The sequence below is a fragment of the Anastrepha ludens genome, chromosome 4 (assembly GCF_028408465.1).
Source record: "Anastrepha ludens isolate Willacy chromosome 4, idAnaLude1.1, whole genome shotgun sequence".
Taxonomy (NCBI): Eukaryota; Metazoa; Arthropoda; class Insecta; order Diptera; family Tephritidae; genus Anastrepha; species Anastrepha ludens.
This window is the reverse complement of record NC_071500.1, coordinates 24,536,125-24,553,326: the sequence shown is the minus strand read 5'-3', so window position 1 is coordinate 24,553,326 and position 17,202 is coordinate 24,536,125. Positions and strand designations below refer to the sequence as shown.

The 17,202-nt window shown below is 36.5% G+C and overlaps 1 protein-coding gene across 1 annotated transcript; it reads left to right on the top strand.

Moving 5' to 3' along the window:
• The first annotated feature begins 16,115 nt into the window (after nt 1–16,115).
• On the top strand, nt 16,116–16,826 carry LOC128862244 (uncharacterized). The gene is made up of 2 exons (XM_054100767.1): nt 16,116–16,171; nt 16,260–16,826. The coding sequence occupies exons 1-2, from the start codon at nt 16,160–16,162 to the stop codon at nt 16,821–16,823; spliced, it is 576 nt and encodes a 191-aa protein (XP_053956742.1). The 5' UTR covers nt 16,116–16,159; the 3' UTR covers nt 16,824–16,826.
• The last annotated feature ends 376 nt before the right edge of the window (nt 16,827–17,202 follow it).

The window sequence follows — 17,202 nt, the reverse complement described above, 5'->3', positions numbered from 1 at the left end:
CTCTATCCTTGTGGAATTTTTACTGAATTGTAAAAGGCTAAGGACAGGGATGCATCTCGCAAGTGCGGGATGGCATTACAATTTTTCTGAAAGTCTGATTTCAATAATTATTGTAAGATATTGTCATTCCTACTTGCTACACTTTCCGTACTTGGTACGCATATACTACATATGTGTCCTACTTCTATAAATTTTATTAGGATGTGACTTACAACCATTTAATAAAGTTCGCTATTGCATTTATGTGAATGAGACTAAAAAAAAGTACAAATATGTGACCATATAAGCTGTCATAGAATAGTCAATTCATATATTGCGCATAAATGAATTTAGTCCTATATTAGGCGATTTGTCTGCATGAAGCGTACACCACCTAGACGCACCACCCACTCTACTATACTAAAAGCATCCGGTATACTTATACTAAATTATATGCATAATTATGTATGCAAGAATATGCGAGTTGTATAAGTCCTATAACTCAATACTAATTAAATTGTATGTACGTACATGTGTTTGGATGTCTATAAAGAATAAACATTATGAAGCTATAAACATGCGCGTGGCTATGTGGCCAAATCCGTCACGCGTCACAATTCATCTACTGTGAGTGTGAGGATGAGAATTTGTAATTTCGTGTTGATTTAATAGACTAAATAGACGGAGGCGTTAATCGGGATTACCGGCACAGTTAATTCTGATTCGAATTGTAATGTGACGTTATGAGAATTACGTTTATTGATTTGTTTATTGGATGGTTTTGTCAGTAAAAGATGGACCGCAGCCAAAAAATACTGGTATTAGCTGCCCGGATACGAAAAAATAATTATTTATTTAAAAAAATTCTAAATTGAAATTTCTCAAACTGCTCCGAAATATCAAAACAATTAGTGTAATTTCAAACGTGTTAGTGTAAATTAGCAATGCATTCAGTCCTTCTTGTTCTTCTCTTTAAAAGTCTCATTATTCCTCATTCACAATAGGTATTCACCATAATTTTTCGACAATGTTGACATTGAAAATTCCACTAATTCGCTTAAACTATGAGAATTAAGTCTAGTTGTCAATCCGCACTAGTTGCGCCTAATTCATGAGATAATTTCCCTATTAAGACTATCGCCTGTCTAGGGGATTTTAGGGCACTTCCTTGGATTATCCAGCTCAGCTTTTTTTATCCAGCTCGGTATCATGCGCAATTTATGGAGTAGACATATAAAATTTCTGTTTTGGAAGTACGAAAAAGAAGAAACCTAAGCAGTTTGTTACATTTTTCCACAAGCACTCTTATCGAAAATGCTTTGGGGATACTTAAAATAAGATTTATGCGATTACCTAATTCGTTTGAAGTAAAGTACATACATACTTGCACTTGTTAAAATTAGTATATGTGAATGTATTCTACACAACTATTTGGAACATGAAAACATTGGAGATGAAGCATTAATAGAATATGAGGGACCTGTTAGTAATACTCCTTTTGAAGAAAACGATATTTGAACTTAGCTGTTTTCAGAGATTATAGCAATTTGCCGCTATAGTTTCTGCCTAACAGTGTATCATTAAAATTGCTAAGAACCTCATTCAACATGAAATTTATTTCTAAAGTTTTCTAAATCCAAGTTTTTTTAAATTAACTTCAAATAATTGTATGTAATTGCCAATGAACTTGCTAGGAAAGGGTCGACAGAACCGGTTTCAGTTGTCCCCACCTCAGACATCGGTGTGTCCTTGACTGTTGTTAAGGGGGTACATGGGTTTCCTCGGGTAAAAAAGGCCTATTTTCAATATTCTTTTTTCTATGAAAAAAATTATTTATTTAATTCAAACTTTTTTCTGTGTTATAGATACATATTTAAAGAATAATTTCTGAAATAAAAAAAAAAAATTAAAACTCTTTCATTGTGACGTAATTTCCCGGACCTCTCGAAGAAAAGCTGCGTCCGCGTTGTCAGCATAACCCCTGACAGGATCATCGAAAATGAAAAAACAAAAATATGTGTTTTAGTTAAGATCATAAACTCGTGCTTGAGCGAAGGAAAGTAAAAAAAAGTAAAAACTGTAATTTTGGCAGACATTTTTCCAAAAAAATGAAAATTTCGGTCAAATTTGCTTGACATTTTGTTTTTTTTTAAATAGTTGTAATTGAAAAAAAAATCCTGCGTTCAAGCACGAGTAAATTGTATCTCGAACACCTGTGTAAAATTTCTCGAACACCTGTGTAAAGTTTTGAGAGACAATAAAAGTGGCTTGGATAGCACACCTTCCAAAGACTGTATCTCCGAAACTATTATTCGGATCGACTTGAAAATTTAGGATACTATTCTTGAGATATTGCAGAAGTTAATAAGCTAAAAAAAGTCGATTTTTTGAACCCACGAAACCCTTGAAATCCCTTAAAGCGAAATTGCAAAATTTCTTTCCTAAAAAAGCACAAGACAGATGGAGCTCTATCTTATCGTGTGCTATCTCAAAAACACTTGGCCTCAGTGCGACAGAAGCCGGACGCTTTAAGTACAGGAGATTCCACGCCATTGAATTTCCAAACTCATAGTGGTAGTCATCGGTCACTTGGTGATTGGAACTCATGCGGAGAAGCCTGGGCTTCCATGCAACGCCCATTACAGAAGCTGTTGCTGTAAGGGGTTATATACAGTTAGAAGGGCGAAAAAAAGTGAATTTTTCAGAATTTTTTCTGGGAAAACTTTTAAATTTATTGATCTAAAAATTTGTACACGTATTATGTTATCTTTTAACTGTATTTGAAAACTCACCGACTTTGAAACCACCTTTTTTTGCGTGCATCTTTGAAAATATTTACTGGAATGATATTAAATTTTCTTTATGTATTCTAATATACATATATGCACATTAGAAGATAAAATAAAAAAATAGATTTTTTGAAAATTCTAACTGTTTATAGCCCCCTAAGTTTTGAAATTTTTCGCAGGTAGTGGTCTAATTTATTGTATCAAAACTGCACTCTGGTACTGCTGGTAGTGTACCCGTGGTACTCTTACCACCTAACCTATGATTTGCTGATGGACGATCTGACAGCGCTTTGTTTACAACACAGGGCGGCACAAACTGAGACTGACTTGCTGATATATGTAAGAAAAAATCAAAGTACCCACTCTTTACGTTAGTTCATTCATATCTGAACTTGAACCAACGCGAATTGAATATTAAAAGTGGCGCCTTCCCAAAAAAGGTATTATTTTTTCGAGATTTTGACAATTCTGACGTTAGGCTAATTACCAAAACGAACTTTCATATTTGTGTGAGTTCTCTGAATGGCTTGGCGATATTGTGATTTGTGAAATTTATACTAAACAAACTAATGAAAACGAAGGGCCGCGTGTTAAATTATGAAAGGATTAATGAAAATAAAGCCTCCAAATGCAGTTTTTCTTGCGAATTCTCTTCCTCTTCAGGAACAAGTAATTCCCTTTACTTTTTTTGTTTGTTTATTCTGAAGCCTGACGACACGGTGAATTCGGAAGGCCCAATCTAGTCCCCTAGAACAAGGGCTGATTCGAATGGAAGAGCTTAAGAATAAGTCTGAAATGAGCGGTCACATTTCAGTTGCCGAACTGACTTTTATAATTTTGCTTGGACTGGCCAAATCGGCTGAACCAGGAATAATAGAAATCAAGATTGCGTCTTCCGAATTGCTGCGGCGTCCTTGCTTAAGAAAACACCACCAAAAGGAAGAGAAATTAAGCGAAAACAATAGAAACCGCCAAACAAAGAAATTATATGCACACACACACTTTCTTGTCAGGCATCATCGGTATAAAAATGCAAAAAAGCTGCGTTTAAAGGTATTTTTATAATTCGAGATTCCACAATTTAACACGCGGCACTTCGCTTTCGTTAGCTTGTCTTACTTAAAAGTCACAAATCTTTAAATTACTGTATTACCAAGCCATTCACTAAATATTAACAAACTAGTAATTTCTCTTCGCTTTGTTTGTTTCGTCTTATTCCAACTCATGACATCAGCCGGTTGCCAAAATCGCCAAAAATATGTAACGGTTTTCAGAAGGCGCTACCTTTAGCTTCTGTACACCGTGCTTGTAATCTCTGATCCTTTGTTCGTTAGATGAGCTTCGCCTCGAAGTAAATGAGATTTGTGTGAAAACTAAGAAGCGAGTGGCAAAATAGCCAGCGATATTTATATATATATATAATTGGCGCGTACACCCTTTTTGGGTGTTTGGCCGAGCTCCTCCTCCTATTTGTGGTGTACGTCTTGATGTTGTTCCACAAATGGAGGGACCTACAGTTTCAAGCTGACTCCGAACGGCAGATATTTTTATGAGGAGCTTTTTCATGGCAGAAATACACTCGGGGGTTTGCCATTGCCTGCCGAGGGGCGATCGCTATTAGAAAAATGTTTTTATTAATTTTGGTTTCACCGAGATTTGAACCGGCGTTCTCTCTGTGAATTCCGAATGTAATCACGCACCAACCCATTCGGCTACGGCGGCCGCCAGCGATATTTACCATTATGAATAAAAACGTCCGCTCAAAATCTATTTTGATGTCATCAAATTCACTAAGATCTCACATGCGCAGGCTTCAGTGATCTCTCAAACAAGATATGAAACAAATATCAAGATATCATAAGTGTGAATGCATACCTATATACGCAATGTGAAAGGCAATGACATTATTAGTAGGACGATGGGTAAGCGGATGGTAGATTACCGTATACTCGTGCACGCAAGGCATCTTAATCATTCGCTGCACCGTGGCAGCGTTTGAAATAAATCGTAATCATAAAATGTTAGTATCGAAAGATGAAGCAAAATCTATTAAAGTTCATATTCACACACGTTTGGATAAAAAAACTCGGAAATGATGCTTTTATTCGTTTTAGAGGCATCCAGTCCTTAAACATTTTTTATGAAAACATTGATTTAAAAAAATTGTTCGCAATTTATAACGCTTGTTATAGGGCATTAGATTTTAAATTATGAAACCTCACTTAAAAGAAGATAAAATAATTTTATAGTTCTTTGATTAATTTGTATATGCTTCTAACACACAAAACAGATAAATATTTGTGACTACATCAGCATCATTTTTAATTTTAGCTGCAAAAAATCATGAGTTCAATAGGAGTGGTATTAGAATGTCACCATGAAGATGGAAAAAAGTAGCGGCTAATAAAGGGCAATACTTTAAATAAAAGTCAACGTACGATTTGTTCACAATGAGATTTTTTTTTTTTGAGCGTAATAAGGGCGAATACTTATTTACCTAATTTTTTAACTTTGGTAAGAGTCCATACTTGCCTACTGTGCCTTGCTGGTAGTTCTTAAAACAAAAGCAATGATATGAAATTCGACTCTAAACACAGACTTCGGCTACAAAAACACGTGACATACTTAAGATGCCACTTTGAGCACACGTTGTTAAGCTTTTCTCCTTCCACTTTAATATTTTAAGTAGACGATATGTGACTTTGTACTCATTTATGATTTCGAATGTGAGACAGCTTGGTAGCACTCGTTCCACGCGCGTCGTTAGTTACGCTGAGATGCTTTGCGCGAATGCCGCCTTATTTTGGTGGAAGGGGCGGTAAATTCTTTGTTTATGTATATGAAATGAAGTGAAATTTTAAGTATTTATGTTTAACTAGCAAACCCGGCCCCCTTCGCTGGGCACACTAAAATAGAATAGATATGGTTTAGAACAGAAAATATATGATTTTCATATTATTTATTTCTTCATTCTTTATTCAAGCGCTTTGGCATAAACAATATTTTTTGTTTTTCTATTTGTTTTTGAGTAAATATAAAATATAAATTGAAAATCAGGAAAAAAGAAGATTGTTTTTAAATTTCAAATCAACGCATATGAATAAACAATCGTCTTTTTCCCTGATCATCCATAAATTTTTCGTTTCAATTTATATGTTTTATTAAGCATTGGAGCTTTTTTAACCATTATCCATTTATATTTTTCAAAAAAAAAAAACGAAAAAAATTTTTTTTTCACGAACACATAATTTCATTCGGATTTCACATTAAATTCTCAAATTTCGTAAGAAATTATTCACTGTTCCAAAATCCACTCCAAAAAAATTCACAAACAATTTTTACATGTTGCACTTACGTTTTTTCCTTATGGCATCCAAATCAGAAAGAAATATAGACCCATTGTAACTCACACTGTCAATTTGACAGTTCAGTTCCGCCCCAAGCGTTAAAAAAGTAAGCGACATTATGGCTGGTTCAAAAGAACGCTGTACCCGTTGCCAGTGCTCCGAATTACAACCAAACTTTACGAAACCCATTTTCAATACTTACTTAACAATGTGCGTAAGTTTGGTTTAATTCGGTGCAAAGACACGGCGGGTCCACGTTTTGGCATATATTTCGAGACCTTAGTCATCAATAGGTATGAAAATTACCCCGTATTGAAGCACTTATCAACAGCTTTCATTTGATACCCATATTGTACACACACAACCAAAGGTTACCCGGGTCCACGTTTTGACCCCAGTCACGGAGTGGCATGAAAAATACTCTGTACTAAAGCATTCGCCAACAGCTTCAATTTGATACCCATATTGTACAAACACATTCTAGGCTCCACGTTTTGGTCTCTATCTCGAGACCCTAGTCACGGAGTGGCATGAAAAATACTCTGAACTAAAGCATTCACCAACAGCTTCCATTTGATACCCATATTGTACATACACATCCGAAGGTTACCCGGGTCCACGTTTTGACCTATATCTCGAGACCCTATCTACCAATATGTATCCAAACTATACGGAAACCATCTTCAATACCTCCTTAACAATGTGTGTAAGTTTGGTTTAATTCGGTGCAAAGACACGGCGGGTCCACGTTTTGGCATGTATTTCCAGACCCTAGTCATCAATAGGTATGAAAATTACCCCGTATTAAAGCACTTATCAACAGCTTTCATTTGATACCCATATTGTACATACACAACCAAAGGTTACCCGGGTCCACGTTTTGACCTATATCTCGAGACCCCAGCCACGGAGCGGCATGAAAAATACTCTGTACTAAAGCATTCACCAACAGCTTCAATTTGATACCCATATTGTACATACACATCCGAAGGTTACCCGGGTCCACGTTTTGACCTATATCTCGAGCCCTATCCACCAATAGGTATCCAAACTATACGGAAACCATCTTCAATACCTTCTTAACAATGTGTGTAAGTTTGGTTTAATTCGGTGCAGACACGGCCGGTTAGCGAACACACACAAAAAGTTGACTTTATTTTATATATAAGATTTTTTTGAGTTTGTGTCCGAAAAATCCAAATATCTTACGGAACCCTATTTTTTTCCAAAATAAAATGTAATCCATGTTACTCGTGGATGATGTAGCTTTCGAATGGTGAAAGAATTTTTAAAATCGGTCCAGTAGTTTTTGAGCCTATTCGTTACAAACAAACAAACAAACAAACAAACAAAGTTTTCCTCTTTATAATATTAGTATAGATGTATGTTCACATGTTCATATACGAGGTGCGTTCGAAATGGGAGGCGACTTTCTCTTGTTATGAAAAATATTTATTGTATTTATTTTTCAATAACTATTTTGTCCCTTTCAAAGTAATTCCCCTCAGATATAATACACTTGTGTCGATGCCTTCTGCAATCCTGGAACTACTTCTGGAATGTACCTCCAAAATTGTGGCGAATCTCAGTATTTTCAAAGGTATTTTCTGTTATGGGAACAATAAAAAGTCGGAAGATACTAAGTCCGGTAAGAACAGTGGTTGAGGCAAGATTAAGACTTTTTTTGTTAAATTTTTTTCTATAGCAGAAAATCGCAAAGTATACATTTGTATCTGTCAAAAACAAACTAAATATGCCACACAAAGAGCTGAAGCTTTAAAAATATGTTTAGGATACGTGCACCAAGAATGCAATAAAACAATAATCGTTGCTCGCGAAACTTGGCGTAACCTTACAACTTCTTTATTACTTTTGAAAACACCTAACGGCAGATGGTTTCAGTAAAAAGGGATTTTAAAAACAAGAATGTACTCGGCTATTTGCCATAGGCAGCCGAAGGGTGACCCATATAAGAAAATAAAGTTTCTAAAATTTCTGGTTTTATGGCCACACTTTACAAAGGACTTTCCCTTTATTTTCTTTATTAAATCTAGGATTACAGAAATCTAGCTCACTAGATGTTACAGAAAATTCTCAATGTTAGCTTCTTAAGACTAAGTATGATGCAAGCAGTATAAGTTTCACTTAGCAGAAAAAAGAGATATTGGCTTGGCACAATCAATACCTAGTTTTCTAGAGATTTTATTATTGGGTATAGGAATAAGTTTCCGCCCGTAAAAGAGGTGTCGCTGCTGATACTATTGTTGTGTTCGCTCTAGTAATATACTGGTGATTTGAAGGTGTATATGGGAGCTCTCGATCAAAGTAGCTGATATTCGTTTGAAGCATAAAGATCCTTTTTTATCTGACGTCAATAATGACTACGTTCATCCCGAAAAACAGCATTTGTGGGAAGGCATGCTACATTAAGACCTTTTTAAGGAAACATGCAGCTGAAACGTGTCGCTCCATCAAATACAACTTGTAAAGAGTGGTTTCGATGCTTTCAAAGTGGCAATTTCGACGTGAGAGATAAAGATCGTGAAGGGGTACGTAAAAACTCAAAAATACTCAACGACAACAATTATTGGTAACGTCGGTAAACGCGATGGAAATGGTCTAGAAATCAGGTAACTCCACATCAATTGAAGAAAAGGATATCGAGAGACGTTTGGTGACGTTTGAGATGCTTCTTGAATGGCAGAAAAGAAAAGGTTTTCTATATCGCATTGTCACTGGCGGTGAAAAATGGATCTATTGTGATAACGTTAATCGTCGAAAATGTTTGAGCCTGCCAGGTGAATCACTGTCAGATCCATAGCCAGCGAAAAAAATATTCATGCCTCAAAGATTGTGTTGTGCATCTGGTGGGATCAGAAGAGTGTCATCTATTATGAACTCCTTAAACCATCTAAACCCATCACTGGCGATCGTTACCAACTGCAACTATATCGATATACTTTGGGAGCTAATTTTTAGAGCGAAATGAGATAAGGAGGTTCAGCATATTTTTGTTTTGAAACAAATCGTTTCACCAGATCTTTGTTTTTAGTCGCCCACAGAAATGCGAGAAGAATATTTTCGCACATTAATTCGAATGAAACGAAATAAAATATAAATTAGAAATTCCAGCACTTTCTCGTATTTTAAGAAAATAATATTTCTTAAAAAAAGAAATGCTTCAGATTGTATTCAATTTGAGGTATCGAATCAAATGAATAAACAATGAAGAAAGACATTTCGTAAAAATTATCAAAATGCATTTCATTCAAACTAAATATGATTGAAATGTTCGAGTTTATAAAATCTCTAATGAAAAGGCAGAAAATCCCCTAGTTACGATTTTATAACTGCAAAATTCTTAAGAGAATTACCAAAAGAACCTAATCATGCTGTAAGGATTTGCCCCACCTCAGTACGATTATATCCAAAGTAATGCAAATATTTTTAATTTTAATTTTAATTTATTTTTTTTTAAGATTATCCCCCGTAATTGAGCAAAGTCAGTTGATTGTCAAACATCAATTTTGTTTCCGTAAGCAGCACAGCACCATTGAGCAAGTGCATCGTCTTTTCGGACATATAAATAACGCTTTTGAACGTAAACAATTTTTCACAGCAGGCTGTCTCGATGTCTCTCATGTTCTTGGTCCAGTGGCCTACTTTACAAAATTAAAAAAAATTCTCACAATAAATTTCTATAATTTTGTAAACTCGTATCATGCCGATAGACACTTTTTTGTCAAACCAGGCGATAGAATAACCAATCTCCGCAAAGTAAATGTTGATGCGCCTCAAGGTTCTGTTCCAGGTCCCATTTTATGCCTGCTAATCACGCATGATCTGCCTGCCTCATCAGGTGCCCTAATCGGAATATTTCCCTCAGCTGTAGATAATGGCGCGAACAAAGCATCCCTAAAATTGCAAAAATGTGTCGATGACATTATCCAATGGCTACAAAATAAGCGAATTAAAGCGAATGAGATTAAATTGGTTCAAGTAACATTTACAACCAGATGAAACGAAGTATTTAGGCATACATAACTACTCAAAAATCACTTCGAAAACTCACATCCTCACAAAAAAAAAAACAAAAACAAAAAACTCTGGGTTTAAATCTTACTTTTCTCTACTGGTTACCTAACAAAAATCCCAATTGTCGCTACATAACAAAATTCCCTTGTAAAAGGCTGTTCTCAAACTCATTTGGACATATGGTTTCCAGCTAGGGGGTACTACAGCTGACTCAAATATCGAAATACTACAGAGATTTCCGTCTAAGGTACTCAGGATGATAATAAATTTCCCGAGGTATCACTCCAAAGCCCAAATCTACAGGAATTTCACGATAGCGGCGGCTAAAGAGGAAATAAAAACACAGTAACCCGCTATAAAAACAGATTATTCTTGCCCCCAAATACCTTGGCAGCATGTCTAATAAGAGAGGACAGTCATCGTAAGAGGTTACAGTTTTTTGGTCGAAAATACATTTTTTTTTTTTTAATTTACCGTTTTTTGAAAAAAGTTGCGACATCACTGGTATGTAGAAGTACATAGTTAGTTAGTTGCTTGTTGGGCAATCAATTTGTGGCGTGATTTTCTTGTCGAGTTTACCTGTATATATGAATGAGTGTAGATATATGGGTATATCATACTCGTGGACGAAATAAGACAACTTTAAGACTGACAAGGAGTAAAGCTGACAACTGAAGCGAAAGTGGCAGAACGTCTGCATTCGATAGAAAAGTGGAAAAGCAGATGGGTTTCGTCTGTCAACGGGCGTTGGACCTATAGACTTATCCCCAAAATTAGCCAAAAGGTGACCAGAAGGCACGGAGACGTAGACCACTAATTAACCCAAATATTGAGAGGTCACGGATGTTTCTTGGAGTACCTCCATCGTTTTCACAAGGAGGGCACTTCGTTCTGTCCAAGTTGCAACAATGCAATAGAAAGCACGTGTTCTACTGTGATTGTTTCAACGAAGAACGTCGAACGCTTGAGTTAGTCTTGGGTGAACAGCTGAGCCCAGACAGCTTAATCAATAACATGTGTGCATCACATGACTATTGGAATGTAGTTAAAAGTTTTGCAAAGAGGATAAGGCTGCACCTGCAACGCGCGGAGTGGCAGCGCAAAATGCAGAGAAAAACAAATCAGTCCTCGATAGGAGGTGGACTGCCTACGAACTGACGACAAATCACAGGCTGTCGAGTCATGTGCTCGATAGGGTATAACATCCATACGCCCTTGTGAGAGGAACCTGAGAGCATGCCACACATACCACTGGTACGACGGCACAGAGACATTAGAAAATGAGCCTATAGCATGAAGCTGGCTGAATATGGTGGATCCAGATGTGGGTGAATAGTATTGGTCCATTTAATGGAGATCGTTCTGGGCCTTTCCGAAGTAATGCAAGGTAGTTCTGGGAAGGGAGCCTCCTCAGAAGAGGAAGAGGGATTGTTTTAGTGGCTACATCATTCGACGCAGTTGACGACGATCGCTGTAAGTGCGAAGGCATTTTGAACCCTTCTCACCCACCACAAAAAAAAAAAAAAAAAAAACAAAAATGAATATACATACGAGTATGTACATATAAATTTGTATGTATTCCTATACTCACTTAAACGCACATTTACATATACGTAATGTATTTATGCCTCTTATAATACACCGCTATTTCCTATCCAGACCCATTGGCTGACCTGAATGTTACTTAAAATTTTGAATTGATTAGCGCACAATAAATTTTGGACAAATATACGCCAAGGGTTTTTCTTTTTTAATTTTTAAACTTCTTATTTTTCAATATTTATGCTACTCCTTGACACAAATAGAATAAGTGACCACTTTAATAGGAACTTTGTTGTGCTTGCTTAGCTCAGCTCTCTCTCTATGCCCAACAAGTTCGTCACATGACCAGCTGAGTGCCAGTTGAAATAAATGATTAACCAATACAGTCATAGATGGAATAAATTTAAATGCATATATGCGCATTATGATTTGGTTACTGTATCAGCGTTTTGCCCTGAATTATCTTTGAATTATTTTACCGAATATGCTTCAACTCAAAGTTTAAAAATTGAGTTTAATTTAATCGAATGCATTGACCTCGCTGCAATGCTGTATCAGCCATAATAAACAAACAACAAATGAGTCAAAAACATTAACAGTTATTATTTATTTATTCAGATTGAATATATACTCGGTATAACTTTATTTACTTGTTTTTACTAAGTAGTAAAATCTGAAATTATAAAATATTATTTAGACTTGAAATATTTAAAATTCTTTAAGTTATTATGTTAAGATTATGAATGAGTTTAATGAACTTGATAAATCTTTGTACAAGGTGGCACAGAATTAATCCCCCTACCGGAAGTTTTATAGTTTTTGCAAATGGCGGCGTACGTCAATTTTATTTGTCACTGGCGAAGTAGACAGCTGCAATATACAAACAGTAGAAGCCAAAATAAAGATTTCCATGACTCAAAATAATTTTTTGTTTTATTTAGTAAAAAAGTTATTCAGAAACCAAATTTGGATGATTCATATTACGCCACCTTATACAACAGCAGGTGTATCTCTTGTTATGAAGATGAGTTAAAGGCTAACTCCAAAGCCTCTTGGAATTACATTCGGTCCAGGAATGGGTACTAAAAATATCCCAATGTGTATATGTTTCAACTCAGTAAATCTTTATGCGGAATATTTTAAATCCAATTTTGTTAACGATTTTAAAATTTTTGAGTCCCTAGGTTAGGATAAATGACAGCCCTAGCTTGGGGCATACTTGGAGATGACCATGCATTTACGATGATGCCGACGGTGGCTGATTCACGCTCGTAATTAGCCGCAGCAAACTACTGATGAACTTCACCAGATTTGTGATATTTATCCGCAGGCGTAGCGAAAAAATGAGAGCCCAGTTGTCTAAATCTTTGACAGACGAGAACAGGGTAGCTGAGAAGAAGGTGTCCCTAGACTGGGAAGGGATTTCAGGGGACACAATTAGCTGTTATTAATGGAATATACAATAGTTCCTTTAGTGTCATCACTGAAAAGTGAACTTAATAATAAGGAATTTAGTTATTCGCCCTTAATTTTCCTCATTAATTTTGCTTTACCATCTGGTATTCTCGTTGATCGGTGGGTTATTATCATATTAATTTGCAAAAGTTGTTCGATAGTGAATTTCAGTATGATAGGATTTTGATATTGCCAGACTCTAGAAAGATTAACACGATATATGACAATCTAACGAAACATCGAAGTTATTTGTAATTTGTGGCAGGCAATAGCCAACCTCCGAGCGTATTTCTGGCTCCTTATAAAATACCGTCTGCCGTTCAGAGTCAACATAAAGCTGTAGATCCTACCTTTTGTGGAAAACATCAAAACGTCCATAACAAATAGGAGGAGAAGATGCGCCAAATATCTAAAAAGGGTTTAAGCGTAAATTATATTATGTTGTGGAAAATGAAATCCCATTTTCTCGGTAGATCGCTGTAGTGATCGGTATCTTGAAAAGTATCGATAAAAAAGTTTAAAATTTATGCTCGTTGTCAAGGTGACATTTCAACCAAAAAAAAATTCTTTTGCTGTTTTTTGTTTGTTCCATTCAGTTGTGAGTTACAGGGTGTTAGCAATGGAAGTCAACAAAGAGTAAATTCGGTACATTTTACAGTTTTTCTTCGGTAAAGGCGAAAATGCAATCCAGGTCGCCTAAATTGTGAATGGTTTTTATGGTGCCGATACTGCAATTGCTAATTACGTGCAAGTTTGGTTTCGTTGATTCCGTTCAGACATTTTTAATGTAAACAAAATGTCGATAATGTCAATAAAGTCGATAAAATCAGAGAAATAATCGAAGTTGTCTGATATTTTAGAAGTTGTAGCATCGCCCAGAAGCTAAAGATCGACCATAAAACAATTTAAGCAAATTGCCCAAAAGTGAAATGTACCCAAAATGTATGGATTTATTTACGCCCAAACTAATATATATATATGAATATAAGTAAGCTTTATGTCGGTATGTAAACGCTGAATAACTTATCATTTACAAACCGATCGACTTCAACATAAATGTTTTCGATACGTCAGATCAGTACAATTTCAACCATGGATCGCTTTACACCGAAACAAAGCGTTGAAATAGTGACGCTATTCATCGAAAATAGTCGTTCTATTGTTCTAACTCAACGTGCTTATCGCAAAAAGTCATCGTCAACAATACTAATACCGCTTGACAATACTATTCGTCGTTTGGTGTCGAATTTTTTTTGAGCACGGGACAGTAGGAGATTGTCAACATGCCGTTCATCAACGGCCAAGGCGTTCCAATGAACCTGTTGAAGCAGTGAGGGAAGCGTTGCCCAGGAGCCCACAGTGTCGTATCGTCGTCGCGCTTAGCATTTTGGCGTCAGTGAAACCGCAATGCGACGCATTTTAAAGGATGATTTAAGTTTGTTGCCGTATAAAGTGCACTTGACACAAAGAATATTGCCGACAGACCATTCACGTCGCTTGGAATATGGCCAAACAGTCGCTCGAATGGTTGACACTGAACCCAATTTTTGGAAGCAAATTTTAATGATTGACACGGCACAATTTAATCTCTCTGGCAGCGTGAATATACAAAATTGCCGCATTTGGGGAACTGAGAATCCACACGAGGTCAATGAAACGCCATTGTATGACCGGAAAGCAACTGTTTGGGCCGGCATTAGCGCCAAAACCATCATTGAGCCATATTTTTACCGCGTAAACGAAACGGTCGATGGAAACCGATATCGACGGATGTTGGCTCATTATGTCTGCCCGCAAATGCATAAGAAAGTCTTAAACGGTCACTGGTTTCAACAAGATGGTGTGCCATGCCACACTGCGAAAGCAACAATTGAATTTCTGCAACGAAAATTCCCGGTACGCCTAGTGTCAAAAAGATGTGACATTGACTGGCCCCCCAGATCACCTGACTTAAAGCCCGGACTTCTTTTTGTAGAGTTATCTGAAAAGTAAGGTTTACGCCAACAAGCCGCAGACTATTGACCAGCTTAAGGCAAACATTAGTGCCGAAATCGACGCTATAAAACCCGAAATGCTTGACAACGTGATGAAAAACGCAGGAAAAAGATCGCAGTTCGTGATTGCTAATAAAGGTGACCACTTGATTGATATTGTATTCAAAAAATAGTTTCGATAAGTTGTAAATAACCAAACCAAATAACAAATCAGTTTTTTTTCAAAGTTATTCAATGTTTTCACACCGACATAAAAGATGGCGCACCCTGTACATATTTACATTTTTTTTGTATTTGTAAATTCTCTGGTACCGAACTCGTTTTCAGCAGTTACATACGGCATTAATTCACTCTAATTTAAAAAAAAAATCTTTAATAGGTTAAAGTTGTGTAAAAATAGTTCAGAGTTCTTGAAAATATTTTATTGCTTGTGCCTTTTACTCTTTAACATTTTTTAGCTGGCTGCATTTACTGTCTTTTTATGCAAGAAAATATAACCTTCTTGATTTTTTCTACCAATGTTGAAATTAATTATATTTTGAGGAAAGTTCAAAAATCTGCTTTTACTTTAAATGCAAATTAAAAATTTATTACATGTAACTGTACCAGCTGTTATGCAATATACCACAGTAACGATTTTTATTTGGCGGCACGTGCGAATTTATTGTTAAGTCACATAGCACCATTTGTTAACGCACGCGAAGTATTTACTTGCCACACGGCAATAAAATGATGGCCCGTCGCCCCTTATCTTCTTGATAATTTTATTTAATTTTTCTTTCCTGTTGGACTAAAAGAGGCGCGCGTGACTTAAAGACACGAACAACATGTTCGCGGGTTCACATGTACCCGTACCATAACGTGTAATATGCAAATTGGTGCAAGTAGCCGTCTACACACCCAGCTACTGTCAAAGTTAAACTATAAAATTACACTCGAAAAGTAAAGGACTATCATTCAATCGAACGAGTCAGCAAAGTCAACTACAAACAGGGCTGCAAATCATATTTCAGAAAAAATGTTCCAATTAGTAAGTTCTATTTTAAAAATAGAAAAACCAAATATTCTAAGTAAAGACGTATAAAAAAATGTATTTCTTTTACCACATTAATTTTCAGCGATCCTCACACCTCATCTTCCTCATGCTTGTCTATCAACGTTCTGTTTCTGCGAGCTACGAGTATGCAGGCTTACCGCACGTTTTCAACTCACTTCCAAACGGCATAGCTTACGCTACACCTTTGCCCTGTGACTTACCTCCTCCGCCGTTGCAGGGTTATGGCGCTGCCGCCTACGCCAAACCGCTCGTGTTTGCATCTTATCCGCACAGTTATGCGCCCACGCCACAATATAATTATGCCGCTGTAGCTCCGTCGTTTGCGAAAGCTGAGCCGCGTTTCAAAGTTTCAACTGGCCTTCCTGTCACAACTACATATACGACTGCTGTAGGGTTTGCAGCACCTCCGCCAGTGGTGGGTTTGGCACCTGCACCTTCACCAGCAATATATGGTGCACCGCCAACTGGTTATAGTGGTTCAGTGGCATATGCGGCACCACCAAATTTCATCGGCTCGACTGCCTATGCTACACCCACTGTTCTAGCAGCAGCGTCACACGTGAAGAAATTTCGCGCCCCTTTGCCGGTGACGGGATACGCGTACGCCCAGGGAGCGGCGTGGTGAGCGCAGGAAACTGTGTATTGATAAATATTTATTATATTTTATACTAACTTATTTAACAAAATTACTGATATTTTGTTTTTAAATTTTTTTTTATTAAAACATTATTTCTAAAATATTTGTATATTTGTTTCATAAATCTATTTACCGTTTACTGGTATTTCCATAAAAAAAACTTAAAAATCTTAATGTACTTTGTTTAAGTGAATGAAATCAAAAAACCAAAAAAGAAAAAACAAAATAAGTAAAATCAGGCACCGGCATAGCTGCTTGCGTTCGTGGGCGACAAAAATACTAAAAACTGGCCATAAGTTCAAAGCCTACAAACGTTCAACCCTTCGATGGCAAAATAATACCATCGAGTGGATTTCGCTATAATAAA